The sequence below is a fragment of the Selaginella moellendorffii genome, unplaced genomic scaffold, assembly GCF_000143415.4.
Source record: "Selaginella moellendorffii unplaced genomic scaffold, v1.0 SELMOscaffold_109, whole genome shotgun sequence".
NCBI lineage: Eukaryota > Viridiplantae > Streptophyta > Lycopodiopsida > Selaginellales > Selaginellaceae > Selaginella > Selaginella moellendorffii.
The window spans coordinates 465,202-490,884 of record NW_003314370.1 but is presented as its reverse complement, the minus strand read 5'-3'; the positions used below and the strand labels follow the sequence as shown (position 1 = coordinate 490,884).

The window sequence follows — 25,683 nt, the reverse complement described above, 5'->3', positions numbered from 1 at the left end:
TATGGTTCCAGTTAAGTCGGGAAAGAACTCACAGGCAAAGAACGATGAGCAGTTCAAGAGATACCTCGAGCTCATCGAGTCGTCCAAGAGCTTGTCAAAGGCTTTGGCTGCGCACGCACACATCGGCGCGACCAAGGATACATTCCTCTCAAACAAGCTCATCCAAATGTATGGAAGGTGCGGTGGCCCAGACCAAGCTCGCAAGATCTTCGACACTTTGGGACTTCGGAGAAACACCTTTTCTTGGGAACTTATGTTCGCTGCTTACACCAAGAACAGGCGCCTGGGAGAAGCCAGAGAGCTCTTCGATCGAATGGAGAGACGGGACATAGTTTCGTGGACGACGCTCGTCACAGCTTATGCCCAGAACGGGCACGTCGATGATGCAAAGTTGGTGCTGGAAGCGATGCCTCGCCATGACACCGTCGTCTGGAACGTAGTTCTCGGGAGCTACGTCCAGAGCGATCGCATGGACGAGGCACAAGAGATCTTTGACGAGATGGGCGATGACCGAGACATTCTCTCCTGGAACGCGATGCTCGCGGGGTATTCGCGGAATGGAGAGGTGGAGATGGCCGAAGAGATCTTCGCCCGGATGCCACTGCGGAATAACAGGTCCTGGAACACGATGCTGGCTCTTTATTCCCAGGCCGGGTTTATAGAAGAACTTGAACTCCTTTTCTCGATCATGCCGGACAGTGACATGGTTTCTTACTCCACTGCAGTAGCAGCGTATTCACAGATGAGACTCGTGAAAGAAGCTAGTGCTCTCTTCTGGAAAATGCCAGTGTGGGATCTTGTCTCGTGGAACTCGGTGCTGTCGGCCTATGCTCAGAACGATCATATGGAAGAAGCCAGGGAGTTCTTCCGGTTGGAGCTCCCGGAATGGGATTTGATCTCGTGGAACACGCTGCTCTGCGGGGCTTCTCGATCCGGACGCTACGAGCTCGCTGTTGCGATCTTCCGCGAGATGCCGAGCCACAGTCTCGTCAGCTGGAACGCTCTCCTCGGCTGCTGCGAAGAACTGGAAGCCGCGAGGAAGATTTTCGAGACAATGATGCCGCAGTGGAGTGGGACCTCGGTGACGAGCATGGTGGCTGTTCTTATCCGGAGTGGCTGCTTCGAACAGGTACTGGAGCTCCTCGAGAAGATCCCGGAGAAGAGCTTAGTGGTGTGGAACTCGGTGCTGGCAATGCTCCGGGAAGATGGAAAGCTGAGAGAAGCCGAGATGGTGTTTGAGGAGACGGCGTGTGGGAACGTTTTCTCCTTCACGGCAATGGTGGCGGCCTATGCCGAGTCGGGGCATATCACTCAAGCGCAGCGGCTTTTCGAGGATCATATGCTCGAGCACGACTTCGTCTCGAGCTCCCTGATGATCGGTTCTCTCTCGCAAGCCGGGGACTTGGGCGCTGCCGAGAAGATCTTCGCGGGGATGCCGCTGCTGGACTCGGTAACTTGGAACGAGATGCTGGCAGCGTATGTTCATCATGGGCATGTCGAGAAGTCACGAGAGATCTTCAGCCAAGTGCCGCGAAAGGATCTTTGTTGCTGGAACTCGATGCTATCTGTCCTCCACAACTGCGACGAGGCCATGGATTTCTTCGAGAACTCAATGCCGGCGAGGGATATGATCTCTTGGAACACGCTTCTGGCGGCCTATGCCCGCGCTGGGAATACCAAAGAGGCAATACGGGTCTTCGAAGACATTCCGGAATGGAATCTCGTGTCCTGGAACTCGATCCTGGCCGTCCATCCCGATGCCCACAGGCTGTTTGTGCGGGAGGTTCCAGAGTATAATCTCGCCACCTTTAGCACCATGCTGACGTGGTATGCCCGGTCCGGGCATGTCGTCTCTGCGGTTGATCTCTTCCAGAAAATGCCCGAGAGAGATCTAACGGCGTGTAACAACATGGTGGCTGTGTACTCACAAGAAGGCCATGCGGAGGAGGCCCAGGAAATCTTTGATTCCATGCCATGTCACAGTTTAGCATCTTGGGCCGGCATTGGGAATATTTACGATTTCAGGAGAGCCAAGAAACTATACGAGAATATCCCAGAGCTAGATGTGTGCTTGTCCACAAGACTCTTTTCTTTATATGCTCTATGCAATGAGTTTGATGAGCTTGAGATGCTCTTTGAGAGGTTCTTACAAAAGAGTTTGGTTCTCTGGACTTCATTGTTAGTGGCGGTTTCTCAAGTTGGTGATTTGGATAGATGCGTGGGAATCTTTGCCAGAATGCCCGAGTGGGACTTGGTATCATCAACAGTCATGCTTGTGCTTTATGCCCAGAAAGGTTATCTTGAGGACGCTCTGGCTTTGTTTGCTTCTTTGCCTGAGAAAGATACCGTGTGCCACACTGCAATGCTCTCCACATATGCCCAACAAGATTGCATTGCGGAGGCCTGGCAAATCTTCTGGGATATTCCCCAGAGGAACTTGGTATCTTGGTGTGCGATGCTGGTAGCTTATTCTCAGAATGGGAATCTTGAACAAGCGTTCCATCTGTTTCAAATGATGCCAGAGCAAAACACTGTTTCTTGGAGTACAATGTTGGGTGCATATGCCCAGGGTGGCCATTCATCTCAAGCTTTCCAGCTGTTTTATGAGATGAATTTGAGTGAAATGCCATCAGAGTCATGCTTTGTGTCTCTTCTTCTAGCCTGTAGCCATACAGGCAAACAAAGCTTTGCCAAGCATTATATTGTATCCATGGCTGATGATTTTGGAATACGAGTTGGAGATAATGCTAAATGTTGCTTGATGGATCTCTTAGCTAGAAGTGGGAATTCAATGACAGAAATTACGTTTGTCCCCAATCACAAGAATGAGATTATTTGAGAGTGCATAAAATTGATAAAAGGTATACATTTCAATAGTTTATATACAAAAGTTTATCAAACTAGCTTTTAACAATGTGTTTTAATTAATGTTGTTTTAGAAATATAATATGGTTCCTCAATATTGTAATCTATAGTAATATGAATAAAACATTGTTGCTATAGATGGTAAGTAAAAAAATAAATAGAAATACTTAGTATCTAAATTATTGTGGATAGAATGGATAATTCATTACATCAGTGCAATAATTCCTTTCTAGTTTTATTCTTATCATTCATAATTTTTATAAAACATATTATTTTTATTTATCATTTAACAAACTTGAACTAAACATACAGTCTCCAAAAAAAAATCAAAGTAACTTTTAAACATGATAGATTTTATAATCCATTAACTTGGGTTGTGTTGGTAGTAGCAATTACCACACACACACACACACACAAATATGTGTATGTATGTATGTATGTATATTATCATCTATATAAGAATAAAATATACATATGTAAAAAAACACAAATTTATAATGGTCTCTTAGCTAGAAATAGTTGATTAATTTACTTATTTCATAAAAACATATTTAAAATTTCAATGAGTATACATTTAGGACATAAAAGGCATTAAAAGAACTTAAATTTCTTATCATCTTCAACTTTACAAGAATTTATGGTTAATTTATTTTTTATACAGTAAATATTTATTCAAAAATTATAGTGGTTTATTTTTATTGTGATATGAAAGTCATATACAAAATTGCTTTGATATTAAAGATATATATATATATATATATATTAACGATTAAAGTTCAAGCTCAAGATCTCCAATATGCACAGCTAAATTCACCTCATCCCATGCATATATATTTATACGACCATTGCTATAAAGGATGAAGAGTAGCTCTACTACACAACATAATTATAAATGGCAACATATGGCAATAGGCTAAGCAATAGAAGAAAAACTCAATCTTATATTAACTAACACATAAAGAATAATAAAAGGCCTTTTATTATAAAAATAAGTTATTAGATGAACTAGTGTTGAGTGAACCCCTTAATAATACAGTCGAAAGAAGTATAAAAAGGTCACCAATTTATTCATGTAAAAACCCTCAACAACTCATGTAATTCTTTATTTTTTGGAAGAATCTCTGTGTTAAGACCTTCCACTACAATACCACTAACAAAATGTTGTTGATGCCAAAATCTCCACTTAGGAAATGGAGGATATCAATCCAAAAAATATCAATAACACTTATATGTGTGGCCAATCTTATCATACACCTAGTAATAAACATTATGGCCACAACCATGTCCTTTCCCTTATCCTTAAACACAAATAGTAACCTCCATTAAAATAAAACCATTTCCCACAAAAAATAGAGATAAAGAACATATAACAAGAAGTGGAAGAGATGATGTCTTATAATGTTATGTCAATCGAAAAATATCGTTAAGGATGGTTGGAGCGAATGCATACACAAATCCTACAAGATCTTAATAAAGTGTTAGTCATAACATTTTTAACTTGATTTACTTTGACATATTTAACTCCATACGAAGTAAAAGGCTTCGGAAGTGAATGCTAAATTGCATCATTGACTCAAATGACGTTTGTTGAAGGTATTACAATAGAAAATATCATTATAATTGTTTATACATTTGACATTCCTTTCAAATACATGCTTAAAGATGTTTGGGAGAATGATCCAATCTGCATAAGTGGCTACACTAAAACTATTATACTATTGTAATGCCATCCCTTGAATACATGTGAGAAACTCATGTAAACACTGAATATCATCCCAAGAATGATAGAAAGCAATCATTGTAAAGTAATTGAATTAATTGTATACATCATCCCCAAGATTCCCACAGAAGAACTCTAATTAGATGTGAGGATTAGTAGTAAGAGAAAAAAAAGTTATACCATATGTTGTAAATGCCACTATTAATTGAGTTTGATTATTCAATTACAATTGCATAGTATTAAGCTACTATCAATTGTTGCTCTAGAGTCAAAAAAGGAAGAGGTTGTTGCTTTGTTATATAAAAAGGAAAAAAACAAAAGAGAAGATATTAAAAAAGCTATAACAAATAATAAAATTTAAATAATACAAAAGCTACATCTAAACTAATAGTTGAAATCCAAACACTCTTAATAGACGATCAAAGTTACCTTTCATCTCCACCAATATACATGGATTATGGAAATGGAATATAGAAATGTGTATATAAATTAACTTAAAAACCTTAGCTTATATATAGGAATGAGTGGTTTGAATAAAAATGATGTTTTAACTTGATTGTCTATGGATTTTCTTTCATATTATTTTATGATTCATAAAGTTTTACTTTTTATATTTTAACCATAATCAATATTTGTGTTAATGGTCGGTCTTCTAAAATATTTTTAGTTTTCTCCACTGTAATTTATATTTCTTAAATTATTATTTTTCTAATTTTATACAAGATGAAAAGATAAATTTATGAGATAAAAGTTTCTAGTCTTTACAAGTGTTATTTATTTAATATGAAAAATTTATATAGAATTTATTAAAAAAATATGAAAAATCTTCTTTGTTATTTTTTCTAATTTAAAATTAATTAATAAATTAGCATTATTGTCCTTATCACATTGCAATTAATTTAACTAATTTATCAGTATGTAAGCTCCAGAAATTACTATATATAACTCTTAATAATTTATGTAAAACTACTAGAATAATTTGTTGATGATGAGGGTGGAGACTAGCATGTGGGGCTGTAAAATAAATACAAATATTTTATTTAGCTAGTTTAGAAAGCAGTTGTCTCTCGCCTATTAAGTTAGTTAAACTGTCTATGGCCATTGGATTGAAAAATGTGCATGCCTATTAATTACAAGAATGGGCTCACCAAACTTGCACCTAACTCATCCATTCAGAGTAATAATAAGATGGCATAGGCCCTTAACCTATTTTTATGAGTTAAAAAGCTTGAGTTATCTGATGGCATGAAGAGTTTCCCAATGCTATGAATAAATTGCTACATGTTGCATGTAGCAACACCTGGTTTGCTTAATAGTAATTTTATTATTACTTATTAATCCAATTGATCAATTAAAGTTTATAATTATAAGCATGTTTGTAATTTATAAACACAAGATTAATTTTATTGCATATCAGCCATTAAATGATAGAATAAAAAATAATATACTAGAAAGGGTTTAAGAAAGTTTATAATTTATAAACATGTTTGTAAATTATAAATACAAGATTAATCTAAATGAATAAGATGGTAGAATATCCTAGAATATCCAAGCATATACAATCCCCTTAAGCAAACCTAAAATCACCAACTTAGCAAATGCAAAGGGAAAGCATATTCCTTTCACCTGGTGAGCAAATTTTTTGTAACTCACGAAAACTAGGTTGATTCTTTGTCATTTTTCTAGAATGAGTGATCTCATCAAAAAATAACATTGGGAGGATCTCAACTTATGCCACAAATCAGATCGAGGTAAAAGTTTCAGGTTTTTTTTGGTCTTATATTTGGTTGCTATCCAAGATGTCAGGAGGAGAATTTCTAAAGGCTTTATGTGCAGTCCAACCACCTTCTGCTTGATGGAGAAAGATTATGAACGAACGAAGATCAAATAACTACAAACAATAGCCCAAGAAAAACAATTGCACACTCTAAAGTAGAGCACGGGACCTTAATCTCACTCTTGAGCTCTGTTCCTTAAAATCGATTCGTTGCCACATATCGAATGAAAGATTAGAATCCAGACAAGTAGGAGAGATAGAAGAGAAACCAAAACCCGTGCTCAAGAGAAACATAAGAGGGAAAAGTAAAAACGGTCGCTTGAGAGAGTCTGGCCGCGATTTTCCTGCAAAGAAGAAGTGAAAGCTGCGAGAAAAAGAAAAACAAGGACTTGTTACCACGATCACGCCTTGTACAGCTTCATTCCCACCTCCATTCTCGCGAGCTGCGACCTCGCCTCCACTCCGTTCACCGAGGGCACCGAGACGACGGGTGCGGCGAGCTTTGCCACCGTCGGCGGCGCCTTCTTCTCCTCGGGATGATCCCGTGCAACCTTTGATCTCGCCGATGCGACCAAGGCCATTCCAAACCCGAAACCCAGAGCATCAGCAATGCGTTCCTGCCTCCACCCAGAGCACCGCGAGATCCAAAGAACTTCCCAGTGCCGCAGCCATACACCATTTTCAAGCGACCTCTTTAGTGGAATATTCTGGTATCATATTTTTTGATTTTGAAAAAAATAAAAATAAAAAAATTGCAAAACTTAATGGGTCGGAGTATGACTTATACTTCGAGACACACAGACGGGTCATCAGATGCATACTCTACAACCCAATAAGTATCAATCACCAGAATTCAGGGCTTTTTAAAGAGAAGAATCACAACGGCGTTTGGGCATGTGGGATGTTTGTGCTTTGCCCTAGACCTTGCGTTTAGGGCAGACTAAGGCAAGTTTAGTCCCTTATAATGCTGATTAAAGTTATATTTGGACTGTTCCGCAAAGATTTAAGGGTTAGGGTTCTTGCAAGACTTTCTGAGACATTTAGATAGATCAAAGTTTTACTTCGACGTCAACGCCAGCCGGGATGTCCAGTTGCATGAGCGCATCGATTGTTCGTGGGTTTGGATTCTTGATATCGATCAGTCTCTTGTGGGTTTTGATCTGGAAGTGTTCTCGCGAATCCTTGTCGACATGAGGCGATCGAAGCACGCAAAAAATCTTTCGCTCCGTGGGGAGTGGCACCGGACCCATGACCCCAGCTCCGGTGTTCTTGACGGCCTCCACGATCATCTTGGCAGCCTCCTCGATGTATTCCCCAAAGTAGGCCCGGAGCTTCACTCTAATCTTTTGCTGTGGCAGTGCCTGGAAAGAAAAGAAGAGAGATCAATCGTGAGCTTTGTCAGAGAGATTGGGGTCCGATCATTCTCTATCGGATGACCATCGTGAGAAGAAAACCAAGAAATCTCATCACCCAAGCTCAACTCTGGAAAGAAATTTCACCGATTTCACTCACCAGTGTCGCAGGCGCGGCTGGTTCTTCCGCGACTGGCGTTGCGATTGAAGGCTCTGCGTCAATGCTGCTCTCCTCAACTGGCTCTTCTACGGCCGATGTCGCGCGCGCTGGAAATCTCGATCGAGAAAGCTTCGCTGTGATCTAAAATCCAATTCCAAGAACCTTGAGACCCCGCGTTCTCTCGCGAGAGATAGAGATTTACCTGCATTTGAGGTAACAGCCGCGGGCGCATCGATGCCGCCATACACCGTGACGAGAGAGCGCCATTATCGACGCACATTCTCATCGGCAGCGTAGAACAAGACGCTGCCATAGCCATCGTCTTGTATAAACCCTAAAATCTCTCTCATATCCGCAAAGAGTATATTCCCTTTCGGGGTTTTAGGGTATTCACAGAGCAGTGATGGCGCTTGCTCAGTCCGGCGCCAAGAAGGACGACGATCGGGAAGATGATGGTAAGATCCAGTGCCTGTGCTCGTAGATCTTGCGCTTCCGGTTGATTTAGGTCTTGTAGTCCTGCCAGATCTGTGGATCTGAATTCTCGAGTGTGATTTTTGATTTGCAGCGGAGTACTCTCCTTTCTATGGAATCGAGAAGGCGTCGGTTCTCCAGGAAGCTCGTGTCTTCAATGATCCTCAGCTCGACACGAGGAGATGTGCGCAGGTGACTCTCCATCGTCTATTTTTCCAATGTTGCTTAAGAAATTCTCTTTGAAGGTCATCACAAAGCTTCTCTACTTGCTCAATCAAGGAGAAACGTTCACAAAGGTGATCTATCCAGTGGTTTTCTTCTGTTCCTTTAATCCTTTGCTTTGTTCCTACAGACGGAAGCGACCGAGGTTTTCTTCGCGGTCACTAAGCTCTTCCAATCGAAAGACGTTCCTTTGAGGCGAATGGTTTATTTGATGATCAAGGAGGTCACTCCATCGTCCGACGAGGTAAGCTCGTGGAAACGCCTTTGGAAAGGTTTTTTAAGACATAGCTTTGCTGACAGGTTATCATAGTCACAAGCTCGCTGATGAAGGACATGAGCTCTAAGACGGATCTCTACCGAGCAAATGCAATAAGGGTGCTTTGTAGGATTACCGATGGTGCTCTCCTGGGTCAGATCGAGAGATACCTCAAGCAGGCCGTGGTTGATAAGAATCCGGTTGTTGCTAGTGCTGCTATTGTCAGTGGCATTCATCTTCTACAGGTGTGGTTGCATTCTTCCCAGGTTCATTTGGATTTAAGTTTTTTTTCAGACGAATCCGGAGATCGTAAGAAGATGGAGCAACGAAGTGCAAGAGGCCGTTCAGTCCAAGAACCCTCTAGTGCAGTTCCATGCTTTGGCACTTCTGCGCCAGGTAATTACTATATTTGTTTCTGGTAATGGAAATTCTGAATCTTTATGCAGATTAAACAAAACGATCGTCTTGCTGTTAGTAAACTTGTGACTAGCTTGATTCGAGGGACGGTTCGCTCTCCTCTCGCACAATGCCTTCTTGTGCGCTACACGAGCCAGGTATTTAAATCAACATTATAGCCGTCGGTTGTATACTGAATTAGTGATGGTCTGTAGGTGATCAAGGATTCGGCTGGAAATGCTCCCGGTGGAGATCGACCCTACTATGAATACTTGGAGACCTGTTTGCGTCATAAATCAGAAATGACACAATATGAAGCTGCGAGAATCATAACCAATTCGAGTACAGTCACCGGTCGGGAGTTGATGCCAGCCATCACGATGCTGCAAATGCTGTTAACGTCGTCGAAGCCTGTCCATCGGTTTGCTGCCGCAAGAACTTTGAACAAAGTAAGTGGCATCAACAAGTCGAATGTTTGTTTGATGATCCTTTGGTTCTTTTTTTCCAAACAGGTGGCCATGAGCCATCCCCTTGCAGTCACCAACTGCAATATCGACATGGAAAGCTTGATCAATGATCAAAACCGCAGCATCGCAACACTGGCCATTACGACGCTGTTGAAAACGGGAAATGAAGGTGGCGTTGATCGTTTGATGAAGCAAATTACGAGCTTTATGTCCGACATCGCGGACGAGTTCAAAATCGTTGTTGTGGAAGCAATTCGGTCGCTTTGCCTAAAGTTTCCACAAAAATATCGGTCTTTGTAAGTGTCCTTTCCCTTTCGCTCATTTGCTGATACCGTAACTTTCCAGGATGAACTTCCTTAGTGGCATTCTTAGAGAAGAGGGAGGATTCGACTATAAAAAGGCAATCGTTGACTCGATCTTAATTCTGATCAACGAAATTCCAGACGCCAAAGAAAGCGGGCTCGTGCATCTTTGTGAGTTTATTGAAGACTGCGAGTTTACGTACCTTTCTACACAGGTTGTGCCCATTGCTATCTTGAAACAGGATGTCTTTTATCAAGATTTTTTTTCAGATATTGCATCTTCTTGGGGAAGAGGGACCAAAGACCTCCGATGCTAGCAAGTACATTCGCTACATCTACAATCGTGTAATATTGGAAAATGCTACTGTTCGAGCAAGCGCTGTCAGCTCGTTAGCGAAATTTGGACTTGCGGTTGACTCTCTTCGGGTAAGTGGCCAAAGTTTCTTTAGATGCTTACGCGTGTTCGCTGCAGCCGCGAATCGTCATATTGCTCAGGCGCTGCGTATATGATAACGATGATGAGGTAACAATTCAACATTGTTTGGTTCAAAATAAACAAGGGTTGAGATTCAGGTGCGTGACCGTGCAACTATGTACTTGACTGCACTTGAAGGGGACCAAGCCGAAAGAGAAGAAGCGAAGCATTCTCTTTTTGATCCACTAAAGATACCTCTAGCCAACTTGGAAGCGAGTCTGCAGTCTTATGTAAGCAACACAGTGTCCAGTTTGTACCATCAGTAACATTTTTACGCAGGATCCAAGCGAATCGCCATTCGACATACACTCAGTGTCAGTGGATGTTAAAGCACAGCCAGTCGTGGACAATAAGATGAAGAAAACTGGAAGAGACTCTGCTCCTTCCGTTCCTGAAACCACCAGCGCGGTTGTTGCTCCAACAGTTTCTCATGAAAAAAGATTGAGCTCCATCCCGGGATTTTCTGGTTTTGGAAAACTTCTCACGGTAATTTTTCTTTCTGGACTTTGTTATTATATATGGTCATTAATTATATACGTTGTTCTTGCAGTCGTCGCAACCTACTGAGCTAACTGAGCCGGAGACTGAGTATTCTGTGAATGCTGTAAAACACATATACGCCGAGCATGTTGTGTTCGAATTCAATTGCACGAACACAGTAGCGGAACAAGTTCTAGAAAAGGTGAGAAACTGCGACCAATCAATTAACAAGTTTCTGACGCGCTATTACTCCAGGTTACTGTGGTGGTCGACGGCTCAGAAGCAGAAGATTTCCAGGAGCTTCTTTCTCGCTCAATCCCATCTCTACCATATGGATCGCCCGGCCAAGCCTACGTGGTTTTTCAAAAGCCAGAAGGCGTCTCCACTGGGAAATTTGCGAACACCATGAAGTTCGTCTTGAAAGAGGTAACACTTAACGCCTTGTCCCAGTACAAACTTAACTCCTGTGATTTTCTTTTCAGGTGGATCCAACGACAAACCAGCCAGAGGATGAAGGCTACGACGATGAGTACCAGCTCGAGGATCTCCAGGTAAACCGAGCTTGTGCGTTTGGCGACTCGGTGGAAAACTCTTTCCTTTTTTCTTTCAACACAGGTGACAGCCGCGGACTACTTCGTGAAGACGAGCGTGGTGAGCTTCAAGAGCACCTGGGAGAGCCTCCAGAGCGAGTTCGAGGCCGAGTATGGGCTGGGTCCGCGCGAGAGCGTCCAAGAGGCAGTCCAGGCGGTGATTGGCATCCTCGGAATGCAGCCGTGCGAGGGGAGCGAGGTGGTGGCCGCCAACGCGAGATCTCACGTCTGCTTCCTGGCCGCAAAGTTTCTGGGAGAGATCCAGGTGTTGGTGAAGCTCGCGTTTGGAATGGACGCGAAGAAGGCCGTGATGATGAAACTCACGGCGCGCTCCGACGACGAGGGAGTGTGCTCCATCGTTCACGACATTATCGGCAATGCTTGATTTTTTGGTTGATTAATCCATATCCAGAATATTCTTATTCTAGGGTCTTAGAACCCTAAACCTCCAATCAAGATGAGTGGGATGGGAACTCTGGCTTGTAAATGTACTGAATCATGAGGATCTAGACAAGTCTAGACAATGGACTACACCAATAATAAGGGGTTGAGTAGCTATGACATTTAGCTTTGCAAAGATTTGGTTTGCTAATGACTATGTTTTCTTTGGATTATGCTAGGTAACATGTCACACAACACTTCAAAAGTGTTCACAAGTGATGATGAGGAACAAAATAGAAGGTTAAGAGACAAACTACCATTATAATGACAAAATTGAGAGGTTACCTAGAGACCTTTGGAAAATCTTTTATTTATACTATATTACTATAAATAAGAAATTATCTGCATATATATATTCTACTTTACTCTTCTGGAAGATGAAAAGTGATGGTGATAGAACTTTTATTGAGTGAGTATAAATTGTTATAAAAATTTGAAGTTCCCATAGAATCAATAGCATAGTTGCTAACAATTATGACAAAAACAAAACCCAAAGTCATGATATAAGTATAAATCAATTACAAAATATTGATAAACCAATTACAAACTTTATATGCAACTACCAAATGCTCGAACCAAATTTAAATCTATTACATTGAACCACAGCAAAGGATTTTAGAAGTCCACAAAATGCCATTGCAATAAATAATATATTTTATCTCTAAATTTTCTTATTAGCTACCACTATTAATTCAGATTTATAACTATCAATAAAATTTACTTTTGCATTTTCTCTTCAGTCAACTTTTGAAATTTATATTATCTTAGACATATAACTTTTGTTCTAATCCAACACCACATATGAAAGGTTAGACTCACTTTTTTTGTTTTTTATATTTTCTTTATCCTCTTCTCAAAGTTTTTTTTTTTAAAGCATTGGCTTAGTTCAAATTTGTGGCATTTATCCTCACTTTGCCATATATATTCCATTATCATATTTTTTGGTCTTATTATATTAGGGCTAACATTGGGACCAAATATTTTTATTTAAACTTATTTTCACTTATCTTTGGTTTACACTTATTGTTACTCTATCATCAAGGGTAAGCTTCTATTTGTCCCCTTTACCCCCTCCAAAAAAAAAAAAAAGTTTTGAAATATTAGAGCAAAAAGAAGAAAGCAAGAAAAATTGAGAAAAAAATATTATAGAAGAAAAAAAAGTGAATAAAGAAGTATTAGAAGAGGAGTTTTCAACAATTGTTAACTAAAAAATGGGAAATAATAAAAAGAAAATATATTTTGTGAAGGCCAAGTGTACAACTACGATGCTGTATATTAATATTAGCATAGTGGGATTTTGGTAACCATCGGATTGATTTTAATCTGGACCACTCACTCCTGTATATAAACTAGGGTTTTTGGGCTAATTAATATGCATATTTTCTATATTCCCTTTCTATATTCCAAACATTCACATTAGTGGAGGTGAGGGGCACTTTTGATTGTCTCTAAGGAGTGCTTGGATTTAGGATTTTGATTTAAATCTAGCTTTTGCATCGTCTAAATCTAGCTTTTTCCATTCCTTTCTTTTGTTCTTTTCTTTCAGGATTTTGGTTTAGATCTAACTTTTTTGCATTGTTTAGATTTACCATTTCCTTCTAGCTTTTTGTCATTTCTCTTTTTTTGTTCTTTCTTCGTTCATCTTCATGGCAGATCAGCAATCTCCTCCTTTAACTTTGGAGCAATAGTTGGTACAATTGCTTGATGCTATGTGTTTGTAATTGAACAACCAAACTTAGTTGATAGCAATGTTCACGGCATGTGGTACCCGTCCTTATGCTCTTGGTGCCAATCCTCGCATTCGGCCGAAGTTCTTTCACGGGAATCCTGGGGATGATATGTATCATTGGTTTGATCACTTCACGGTGATTGCCACATATCATTCTTGGGATGATGCTTGACATTTGCGTAAGTTTCCCACGTGTCTTCAAGGGATGGCATTGTAGTGGTACAATGGTTTGAACGTAGCCACTCGTGGGGATTGGAGTGTTCTCCCAGACGTCTTCAAGCGCACCTTCGGAAATGCCATCAACTATGATGATGCCTTCCAACAATTGCATCATCTCCACTAAGGGCCATCTGAGTTGGTGATGCAATTTGGTGTTCATTTTTGAAGTTTTCTGTTTCGTGTGGAGCCAAATATGTCGGAGCAGATCAAGCTAGGAATGTTGTGGCTAGCACTTCGTCAAGATTTTGTCGGATTTGTGCATGCACTTGCTTCTGCCACCCTTCGCTTGGCACAACGTTATGAGACGTCGCTTTTTCCACTTCTCGTTGCACGTCCTTCAACTCCACTTCCTATGGGTGACGGTCCTATTTTAATGGAAGTTGATGCTACTGCTGCTCAAGTCCAAGGCCAAGGGCAAGGACATGGTCGTGGCCTTGATATTCGCTACTGGGCATGTGATGAAGTTGGTCATACTTATTGGCATTATCGGCGTTTTCTGGATTGGCAACTTCCATTTCCTGGGTGGAGACCTTGGTGTTAGCAACGTCCTGTTGGTGCTGCTGAAGTAGAAGGTTTAGACACCGAGATGCATCTGGGAAACGAGGAGTCACGCGAGTAACGGAGGGACTTTGCGCGAATAAGTCAATGACCCCTCCATCTTTTTTTCGGGAGTATCACCAAGGGGTTCATTCGGCACCGGTTCATCTAGTGTTTACTTTCCAAACTCGTTTTTATAACAAGAGGTCTCCTATTATTCTCTCCGTGTTAGTTAATATAGGTTTGAGTTTATCTTCTATTGCTCGACTTGTTGCCACACGTTGTCGTCTACACTTGTGTCATGTGGTAGACCTAGTTTTCATTCTTTATAGCAACGGCTGTACATATGCATGTGCACGGGATGAAGCAGACCTAATTGTGCGTGTGGATGATCTTGAGCTTGAGTTGTAGTTATTGCGGGTGGTGCCAAGTTAAGCTTTTGACCTCATTCTTGGTATGGATTGGTTGCAACGCAATCATGCCAAATTTGACTTTAAGACTTCTTCCCTTTGTCTCATACTTCCTTATATTTTTATCCATTCCTTTCACTTTCATACCTCTTTGTCCCTCTACTTCTACCTCTGCTTCCATTACTTTTGTTCCCCCACTATTTCCTCCTATGTTTCTATCTTGTTCTGCTCTTCCCTTTTCTGATCCCTCCAATGATTTTTATGTTATTGCAGTCAAACATCAAGGAGATGTTGAAAAAGGGTGTTATTTAAGTTCTTGAGTTTGGACTTCCCGGGAGGTCACCCAAGGGGTGAGGGTGAGTTTTTTAGGAGCTCGACCGTACTTCATTGGCTGTTGCCCAGTATTATTCAAACCCAAGGATGCTTAACCTAAAATATCCCAAGACCCTTAATCGATTGGAAAAAGGGGTGCACTCTTGTTCATGGGCCCTTTCCCTCTATATTTGAACTCTAACAGATCGTCTCTCAAGTCGTTCTCTTTGGTTGCTTACAATCCACCACGCTTCCCTGCAAGTTCACGCCCTCGTGAACGGAAGCTGAGAGCCACAGCTCTCTTGAGAGCCCTGCTCTCTTGACACTCTACCCATCGGGTTAAACCCAACAAGAGCAAACTAGACCAGCTAAATGTCAATCAACATATGGTGTGATCCCCTAGCCAACCAATAGAGTCGGATTTGAGACCCCTCTGATACCAAATGTAAACTCTTGAGTTTGGACTTCCTAAGAGGTCACCCAACCTAGTATTATTTAAACTCAAGGAAGTTTAACCTCAAATATCCCAAAACCCTTAATCGATTAGAAAAGGGGGTGCACTCTTATTCATGGGCCTTTTCTCTTTATATTTGAACCCTAACAGATCGTTTCTTAAGTCATTCTCTTTGGTTGCTTACACCTAAATGTGTACCCTCTTCCTCACACTACTAATCTCTTAGATCATTTGGACAGAAGTTGTTAGTTCACCAAGCTAGATCTTGCTTCTGGATATTGGTAAGTACCAATGGTTGAAGAAAATATTCCTAAGATTACTTTTTGTACACCGTTTGGTTTGTACAAGTTATTGGTGATACCGTTTGGTTTGAACAATGCTTTAGCAACTTTTCAGCGGATGATGGATGATGTTCTTTGCGATATGTTAGAGGTCAAGATTTTACATGCAAATGTCAATGAGATGTTGGAGAAGGGTGTTATTCAGAAGTCGCAGAGTCTTTAGGCATGTGAACTTCATCTTGTGACAAAGTCTGATAGGAGTATTCATTTCTACATCGACTATTATTTATTAAACGAAGTGACAATCCTAGATATGTACCCTTTTCCTCACATTGCTGATCTCTTGAATCGTCTGGGGTGAAGTCGTTAATTCACTAAGCTAGATCTTGCTTCTGGGTATTGGCAAGTACCAATGGCCAAAGAAGATATTCCTAAAACTACTTTTCATACACCATTTGGTTTATACGAGTTCTTGGTGATGCCGTTTGGTTTAAACAATCCTCCAGCAACTTTCTAACAGATGATGGATGAAGTTCTTTGCCATTCAGCTGCCGATACTAGGTCGTGGGATTAGTATTTGACGAGCATTCTTCCACTTGTTCGAGCAAAGTCTACCAAACACTTAGGCTGTGTACAAGTGGGACAACAACAGTGCTACAACTCCCATCATCATCCACCTGTGGAGTATAAAGTGAATGATTTGGTGTTAGTTTGTTTTCCTCATCTTATGGTACATGGTTTATCTAAGGGGCTCCTTGTGCAATGGAAAGGACCATATCAGGTGTTGTAGCAAGTTGGACCACAAATTTATAAGGTTCAGCATGATATCTAATAGGTTGATCCTCCAGAGATTATGCATATACAGTGGTTGAAACACTTCATACAAAGGGATCAGGAGCAAATCCCAGCCCATCTACAAGAGAATCCTAATGGTCTTTCATTATTTCGAGAGGAAGGGGTGATGTGAGGGCCAAGTGTACAGTTACAATGCCATATACTAATATTAGTATAGTGGGATTTTGGTAGCTGTCGGATTAGTTTCAATTTAGACCATTCGCTCCTATATATAAACTAAGGTTTTTGGGCTAATTGATATGCACATTTTTTATATTCCCTTTTCATATTCCAAGCATTCATAACTCAAAGTTTAGATAATAAATGATTTCTTATTATAAAACAATTTAACCACCATAAAATAAACAAGAGATTCCTATAAACAATAAAATAAAATGACTTGAGAGACGATTCATGAGGTTCAAATATAAAAGGAAAAAGCCCATAAACAAGAATGTGCCCCTTTTTGTAATTGGTTAAAGGTCTTGGGATATTCGGAGTTAAATGTCCTTAGGTTTGGGCTAGATGACCTCCAGAACTTTCAATTCCACATGTTCAATCTTTTTAATATTAAACTCAACATTTAATATGGGAAAATCAAAGAAAAACTCCACACTCAAAATAACTCTTTAATAACAACAATAAAACAAAGACTTTTAATGATAATTGCAATTGGGGAAATGCACTTAATTTGAAACTCTAACAAAAGTGATTTAACCTTTAGAATTAGGGAATACTCAATATTAAAATTGTTTAAAGATTTCATCATTTAAACAAAGGTAAGATTTTCAGCTTTATGAACATCTAAATTAATATGAAGATAAAAAACACTCAACTTAACATTGTATTGAAAATAACAAAAGTCACAAATGATCAATATACTATATTTCTCATTAACCTCCTCATCATCACAACTTATTTTTTCTTTAGGGCAATTTAACACCTTTATAGTAATTGCAATGTCTTAGGAAAAGAAAATGTTGTAAATAAAGAAAAAAACATTAAGAATATAAAAAGGTGGCTCAAGTTGAAAATAGAAAAAAGTTGGGGAATAAAAAAAGGGTAAGGAGAAAGGATTAAATGCTATACTGAAGGGTTGATATAACCTATGAAATTTTTAACTCATTTTCAAAATTAATTTAAAAGTAATTAAATTTTCTCGCCAGTAAGAATCCATTCAACCTTACAAATATCATCATCTAATAAACTGGATCCTTGAATATTCCCCAAAAACTATACTACATCATCCATAACTCTCTAATCAATATTATAATCACACTTTATATTAATAAGAAATGGCAAGACACTAAGAATAAGAGAAGCTATATAATCATATAGACATATGAACAACATTGTTAGGTAATAACAATATAACATCATTTGCACCTTTGGATAACATACTTTTCAATTGAGGCATATGGTATGATAGATGAAGAAAATGAAATAAAAATTGTAAAGGGAAGAATATATTTAATAGTTACAATCTTAGATTTGGATAAAAGATAACACAGATGAGAATAAGAATAAAAGCATAATCCCAAACATTGAGAAAAGCATTATAAAAAAGTTTTATTCACTTTCAATTGTGGATGTAAGAATAAATATTTTAATTAAGGTACCTATTATATATAGGAATGGATGAATTCCAAATAATTGCAACAATTGAAACCTTGAAACAATTGCAAGGAATATGTTCTTATTATATTAGTATATTGTTTCTATAAGATCATCTAACGATTTATTTAACGATTCTAAAATGACTAACCATCTATAATAATAAGAACGAAGAACCCACACCTCCGCAGCCATCCGATCCCAGGCCCGGGGCAGCCTCGGAAGCCATGGTTCTCGGCGAGGGGAGGCCAGCCCAGGCTCGGGCCAGGGCCGGTGGCCATGGTTAGTGGGAATATCGGCTCAATGTTGTGGCGGCCAATGGGCGGGATGCACGCGTGGCCGGGAAGGGAAGAGGGCGTGGTGACAGGTGTTATGCCATGCACTCCTAGGGCTCCATGGCTGCTCTGCTCGGACACGGTTGTGTGGGCGTTCCCCTGAGAGCCTGTGCGTGGTAAGTAACAGGGGCGAGTAGAATGGTAGGATCAACGAGGCCCAGGCGAAGCAGGAGATGCTGGCTTACCAGGCCCTGTGCCAAGCCGAGCTCATGAGGTCGGAGAAGACGCCCCACCGGACACAACCTGGCAACGTTGCGTATACCGAAGGCCAGCAACACCGCTCTCAATCACCAAGAAGTCGAAATATTTCGTCGAGCTTCCATCCAGACGTGTTCTTGAATGGCGGCCATTCTGGTGTGAGGAAATCCTCCCATTTGCGGCAGCGTTCGGTATGATCCCTGTTGGAGATCTGCGTCTTTACCAGTGGATTCATAGAACGCTACTCTTTGAAGGTATGGCATGGAGTCCCTCTTTTGCATTAGAGCGAATGTTGTGAAGGGGAGCTGACACCTCTCTGCGGGATTTGCAGGCGAGAGAAGATGTACCTCGGTGATTTTCACTTGAAAGTCGTCCATTTTCATCTTCACCCCGTCGAAGATCCAAGCCCGAACTCGCAGTGACAAGCAAAGCAGCATAGGGACTCCTAGAGGCTCGGGGATATTATATTCTAAACAGCACGCACGGATTGATTGGAGTCAAGTCATGTCACACAAGCAGACGGGACGATGGACTCTGGATATTATGGTACACAGGATTAATTCGTTTTGACTTTCTCACTGAACTTCGCCATTGTTTCAAGAGGAAGGAACACCGTGACTTCAATGGCTTTCCCACCTCTCGGTGATGGGTCGTAGAAGCAGAAGCCGTTCCACAGCTTCGTAGCGTGTTGAACAGCGGCTGGTTTCCCCCATCCAAAGTCCAGACTATACATTGGAAATCTTGGAGAGCTGCCAGAGATTGGTAAACACAACATTGGAGTTATTTTGTTGTTCTTGAGTGTGCTTCGCAAAAGTCTAATATTTTCCTTTCAGATCATTACATAGTTGTGAAATTTATATATATCCAACTGTAGTCTGCATTTCTATTCTGCATAAACTTCTATACAAACTCAATTAAAATATATATATATATATATATATAATCAAACCTATAATCGAAGTGACTGAAAATGCCTTGCCTCCGCCATCTTTTGAGAACCATACGACATAGTAAACAATCTAATGGAGATTTAGATGCCTCTGAAACTATGATTGATCATGATACACATACTATAGCTGTTCAAAATAATCAGGATGATGATTCTATACACCAAAATATTAATCATGATAATGACTATATACAGCAATCAGTTGGACACTCAGAAGCATCTGGAACCTTACATGCATGCCAGTATGACAATTACATATATCAAGCAATATTAAATCCACCACTCCCACCCATGAATACCACACTAGCAAGCCATAGCATTTATAATGACTTTAACATAATAAATTTTAATATTGGTAGTTTATCATTTGTTTGTACTTTTTGTAATGCATTGCATTTTAAAGATGAAAACTCTTCAATGTGTTGCCAGAATAACCAAGTTATATTACCTCCAATTTCACCCTTACCATTTGATTTACTTTCACTTTATAAGCAAAATAAGAACTCTAATTTTAAAACAAATATTAGACACTACAATAGTGCTCTTGCTTTTGCATCTATGTCTTCTAATATTGATATTGTAAAAGGTCATGGTCCTTATTGCTTTAAAATCCATGGTCAAATATATCATAATATTGTTTCAGCACATCCTTCTGAAGGTCAATGTCGAACTTATGGACAACTTTATATGCTTGATACTCTAGAAGCTACAAATATAAGAAAGCAAAACCCTTTTAATTCAAGCTGTGAGACAAACTTACTTAAACATCTTGATGCTCTCCTTCGTCATGTTAACCCATATGCTCAAGCTTTCAAAATGATGTATGAAATGGAACAAGAAGAAATTCGTTCTGCTACGCTTTCAGGTTATCCTATACGTGGTGTTTACATGTTATTAAAAACTGAAGGAACTAATCCACGACGCTATAATGCTCCACGGACAAATGATGTTGCTGTTGTGTTTGTTAGTGACAATGGAGAACCGCCACATAGTCGTGAAATTTATATATATCCAACTGCAAGACTTGATTATAATTGTGATCCAATGGTTTACCCATTAATATTTCCTTTTGGTGATAGAGGTTGGCACAAAAATATTTTTAATTCCGGACGTCGAATTACATTGCTCCAATATTATGCATACTGTTTATCTGTAAGAGACACAATACACTTTGGTTTTGATCAAATTTTACATGCAGGAAAACTCACACAACAATATATTGTCGATGCTTATGTAAAAGTTGAAAGCAATAATTTGAATTACTATCGCACTCATCAAAAACAATTGCGAGTTGAAATGTATACTGATCTTATGGATTATGTTGCAAACCGTGCTACTAATGAAAATATAAATCCAGGCAAGATTGTTATTTTACCTTCAAGTTTTGGGGGTGGCCTTAGAGCAATGCAACAAAATTATCAAGATGCAATAGCTATAGTTACTCATTTTTCAAAGCTAGATCTTTTCATTACTTTTACATGCAATCCCAAATGGCCAGAAATTTCTAAAAATTTACATCCAAATGAAAGCCCTGAGGATCGTCCAGACTTGGTTTCGAGAGTATTTCATATCAAGCTTAAAGAATTTTTGAATGATATTACTAAAAAACATATTTTTGGAAATTGTATTTCTTTTATATATGTAATTGAATTTCAAAAGAGAGGCCTTCCACATTGTCACTTTCTAGGGATTTTATCTCATGAAAACAAGATTAAAGACCGTGATGCTATTGACCAATACATAACGGCACAATTGCTTGATCCTCAAAATGAACCTGAAATTTCTAAAATAATTACATCTCATATGATACATGGTCCATGTGGGCCTCTTAACCCTAATAGTCTTTGCATGGAAAATGGCACTTGCTCAAAAGGTTATCCAAAAAAATTTAACTATGAAACTACTTTTAGTGTTGATGGATATCCAGATTATTATAGACCTGATAATGGCCGTACATTTTAAAAAATGGGTGTTATATTGATAATCGTTGGGTAGTGCCTTATAATAAATACCTTTGTACAAAATATAATGCTCATATTAATATTGCAATTTGTGCTACTATAAAAAGTATTAAGTATTTATTTCAATATGTTTATAAAGGTTATGATTGTGCTACAATTGAAATCCATTCAGCAACCCAACAATCTGATAATATTTTAAATTGGGATGAAATCTCAACATTTTAAAATACACGTTATGTATTTGCCCCAGAGGCAATATGGAGACTTTTTAAATTTAAAATGCATGGTCATTCGACCCCTATAATCCGTCTTCCTATCCATTCATTCCAAATTTTCAAAGCGTCTATTTTATAGAAGGTTCTGAACAAATAGCACTTCAAAGAGCTACTCAAAATGGTACGATGTTGACAAAATGGTTTGAATTAAATATAAATGACCCAAATGCTAGACAATATACATATCCTGAAATCCCTTTATATTATACATTTAACCCTCATACTCATAACTAGCAAATTCGACATACAAGAAATGTCATTCCCCGAATGTATTCTGTGTCGCCATCTAATGTTGAACTATATCATTTACGTCTTATTTTACTCCATAAAAAAGGTGCTACGTCTTTCAAAGATCTCAAGACAGTTAACAATATTTATTATGACACATTTCAACAAGTTGCAGATGCAATGGGGCTTATAGCTGATGATACCGAATGGGAAAAATGTTTGGAAGATGCTTGCTTTTTTAGAATGCCATCACAATTATGACAATTATTTGTATTACTTTGTATCTTTTGCACTCCAAAAGATCCTTACCTCCTATGGGATAAATTTAAAGACTTCCTCTCTGAGGATTTCATGCAAACAAATCCAGTTTTTCATTATGAACATGCTTTACATGATATAAATATTAAAATGAAAATGCATGGCAAAACTAATCAAAACTATCATCTACCTATGCCGTCTGAAAATTTTGATGATGAAAATATTATCAACTCAACACAAATATATCAAAATGTTGAACAAAATATTCCTCGATTTAATCAAGAACAGTTAAATATTTTTAATGATATTCTTAATGTTATTGATCACCCAACTAAGCTTAATCGATACATTTTCATTGATGGTCCTGGTGGTACTGGTAAAACATTTCTTCTTAACACTCTTATAAATGTTTTACAACTGAAAAAAATAAATGTTGTTAGCATGGCTTGGACAGGAATTGCAAGTACTTTACTTTATAATGGCCGAACTTCACATACTACTTTTAAACTTCCTGTTCCAATAAATGAAACATCAACTTCTGCTATAACTGTTAATAGTGAAGCAGGTATAAGAATCAAAACTACTAACGTATTGTTATGGGATGAAATAAGTATGATTCACACTTATGCATTCACTGCTGTTGATCGAGTGTTGCAAGACCTAAAAAATACATCATTACCTTTTGGTGGCATAATTGTTGTCACTAGCGGGGACTTTAGACAAACACTTCCAGTCATTCCACATGGACATAGGGCACAAATTGTTTCAAGTTCTGTAAGAATGAATAAATTATGGAGATTATTTAGAAAGTTATCTTTGAAAACAAATATGCAGCTTGCTGAAAGTGATAAATCATGGTCTGAATGGCTTCTCAAAGTTGGAAATGGTGAGAATTTTGAAAATTTACCATCTTTGCCTTCTAACTCCATTTTATTACCTCATACACAACTAATTTATTCATCAATTATTGATTTTGTCTACCCTTTAGTACTTGAGATTTCAGACCCTTATATTGCAGCCAACCGAGTCATACTTACCCCACTTAACGATGATACATTTGCAATCAACAACACTACTGTCTCTAGATTACAAGGTGATACATACATCTACAAAAGCATTGATTTTGTTGACACTGAACATCCTGAAAATTTTCCAATAGAATTCCTAAATTCTATTACACCTTCTGGTCTCCCGCCACATAAACTCTCTCTCAAACAAGGTGCTATTCTTATCCTCCTAAAAAATATGTCTCCATCAGCAGGATTATGCAATAGCACACGTCTTATCCTGAAAAATGCACTACCAAATGTTTTAGATTGTGAAATTGTGATGGAGCAATTTAAAGGGACAAGAGTTTTTATCCCACGTATCACACTAATACCATCAAATACAGAAATTCCATTCAAAATGTCCAGACGACAGTTTCCAATTCGTTTGGGTTACTGCTTAACAATCTCGAAATGCCAAGGACAAACATTTGACCAAGTTGGAGTTTACTTGCCCCACCCAATTCTCACTCATGGGCAACTTTATGTGGCTTTATCAAGATGCACATCACCACATGGACTTGGAATTAAAGTTCAAAACACCACACGCCAAGGCCACCTCCTTCCTCAAGATCCTTCTATTTTTACAATCAACACTGTCTATAAAGAGGTTTTATATTGAACCTCTTTGTAAACCACCCAGCATTTGCTGGGCAAGTACTCGTTTAGGAATAATAAAGGTGTCCCTTTTGAAAAGGGAGGGTTTCTTTTCTATATTTTGTTTTGTGAGGGAAGAACAAAAAGGAAGAACAGCGCTTGGATCTTTTCGTCGCGTGGCGTCGCGCGCGCGAATCCGAGGTACGCTCCAGTCCACATCCGGGATGGATCTGTGGATCCATTTCCGTGCGCGAATTAGGGCTTTACAATGGATTTTTCGAGCAGGACGCAGCAGCAAGGCGCTAGAAAGTCTTTTGTTGTTTCTCTCCGTGTTTTTTTTTTCGTGCTTGTGTCTTTGAAAGAAATATAGATGGGAGACGGAGATGATGGTCAGTAGAGATAGAAACTTTTTTCTCTTCTATTTGGTACATTCACTGAGCCAGGAATTTTCATGCTTTGATTCATTTTTTCCCAGCTCCAGCTCCTGGTGCCAATCCAATTCCATCGGTGATTGCCGCGTCGAGCACGACTGAGGTCTCGGTGGTGCTGCCATGCTCAATCCAAGACTCCCAAAAGGAATCGCCTTTGGTGGTTCCTTGTGCTATTCCAGCACACCAAGAAGGTACTCATTGCTCGCATCTTTTCCTTGAGAGTGTGAGAACGAGTTTTCGTCTAAGTTAAGATCTATCGTTTCCTCTTTTTTTTCTTTTCGAGTGAAGATTTCTTAGTCTCGTTCATCTCAAGGATTCTACAACACTTTTGTTTGTAACTTGCAGCTGTGCAAGACAGAGATTATAAGTTTCTCTCCAAGGCTGTGGACGAAGCTTACAAAGGTGTCACTTGCGGCGATGGCGGTCCTTTTGGAGCTGTGGTCGTCCGAAACAACGAGGTGGTGGTGAGCTGCCACAATATGGTGCTCAGGCACACGGATCCCACCGCTCATGCCGAAGTCACGGCTGTTCGAGAGGTGAGTTTGCTTTTTCTTCTTTCTCTTGTTTTCGAGCTAAAGCTTGCCACCGCAAACAAAAAAAAAAAAAAACTTTGCAGGCTTGCAAGAAGCTGAATCGATTGGAGCTGTCCGACTGCGAGATTTTTGCGTCGTGTGAGCCGTGTCCAATGTGCTTTGGAGCCATTCACCTATCACGAATCAAAGTAAGGAGATGTTCCTTTGTTTTTCTTGCTGGCTTTTGCACGTATAGTTCATTGTTTGTTCTTGACAGCGTCTGGTATATGGTGCCAAAGCCGAGGCTGCCATCGCGGTTGGCTTCGACGATTTCATTGCCGACGCAATCAGAGGCACGTCTTACTACCAAAAGGCAAACTTGGAAATTAAAAGAGCCGATGGGAGCGTTGCCGCCATAGCCGAGCAAGTTTTTACCGACACAAAGGAGCTCTTTAAAATGTATTGAATCGACGCTCGTCAAAATTCAATCGATTGCTTTTACCAGTCTACTAAAACTTGTTTTAAGTCT

General features: G+C 39.4%; 4 protein-coding genes and 1 long non-coding RNA gene across 6 annotated transcripts; 4 read left to right on the top strand and 1 right to left on the bottom strand.

The window, feature by feature from the left end:
• Position 1: 1 nt before the first annotated feature.
• LOC112342460 (pentatricopeptide repeat-containing protein At4g02750-like) lies at positions 2 to 2,839 on the top strand. Its single transcript, XM_024664305.1, has one exon. The coding sequence runs from the start codon at positions 2 to 4 to the stop codon at positions 2,837 to 2,839; it is 2,838 nt and encodes a 945-aa protein (XP_024520073.1).
• Positions 2,840 to 7,324: 4,485 nt separating this feature from the next.
• LOC9662460 (30S ribosomal protein S10) lies at positions 7,325 to 8,223 on the bottom strand. The gene is made up of 3 exons (XM_002990473.2): positions 8,077 to 8,223; positions 7,875 to 8,015; positions 7,325 to 7,723 (listed from the first exon to the last, which is right to left on the bottom strand). The coding sequence occupies exons 1-3, from the start codon at positions 8,191 to 8,193 to the stop codon at positions 7,412 to 7,414; spliced, it is 570 nt and encodes a 189-aa protein (XP_002990519.2). The 5' UTR covers positions 8,194 to 8,223; the 3' UTR covers positions 7,325 to 7,411.
• Positions 8,224 to 8,229: 6 nt separating this feature from the next.
• LOC9631566 (coatomer subunit gamma-2) lies at positions 8,230 to 11,985 on the top strand. The gene is made up of 18 exons (XM_002990538.2): positions 8,230 to 8,329; positions 8,440 to 8,537; positions 8,591 to 8,641; positions 8,698 to 8,811; positions 8,868 to 9,068; positions 9,118 to 9,219; positions 9,270 to 9,377; positions 9,435 to 9,668; positions 9,732 to 9,982; positions 10,032 to 10,203; positions 10,259 to 10,414; positions 10,461 to 10,511; positions 10,562 to 10,693; positions 10,743 to 10,949; positions 11,014 to 11,145; positions 11,199 to 11,369; positions 11,426 to 11,494; positions 11,559 to 11,985. Exons 1-18 carry the CDS (start codon positions 8,278 to 8,280, stop codon positions 11,916 to 11,918), a joined length of 2,661 nt encoding a protein of 886 aa, XP_002990584.1. The 5' UTR covers positions 8,230 to 8,277; the 3' UTR covers positions 11,919 to 11,985.
• Positions 11,986 to 18,604: 6,619 nt separating this feature from the next.
• Positions 18,605 to 19,790, top strand: LOC112342442. The gene is made up of 3 exons (XR_002990978.1): positions 18,605 to 19,151; positions 19,229 to 19,443; positions 19,499 to 19,790. It is a non-coding gene; the product is annotated as an uncharacterized LOC112342442 (long non-coding RNA).
• Positions 19,791 to 24,291: 4,501 nt separating this feature from the next.
• LOC9662458 (guanine deaminase) lies at positions 24,292 to 25,669 on the top strand. Of its 2 annotated transcripts, XM_024664283.1 has the most exons (6): positions 24,292 to 24,412; positions 24,497 to 24,600; positions 24,687 to 24,833; positions 24,988 to 25,178; positions 25,259 to 25,363; positions 25,432 to 25,669. In XM_024664283.1, exons 2-6 carry the CDS (start codon positions 24,582 to 24,584, stop codon positions 25,618 to 25,620), a joined length of 651 nt encoding a protein of 216 aa, XP_024520051.1. In that variant the 5' UTR covers positions 24,292 to 24,412; positions 24,497 to 24,581; the 3' UTR covers positions 25,621 to 25,669. The 2 variants fall into 2 exon arrangements, with proteins under 2 accessions (XP_024520051.1, XP_024520053.1); XM_024664285.1 differs by lacking the exon at positions 24,292 to 24,412 and having other exon boundaries at positions 24,438 to 24,600.
• Positions 25,670 to 25,683: the final 14 nt, after the last annotated feature.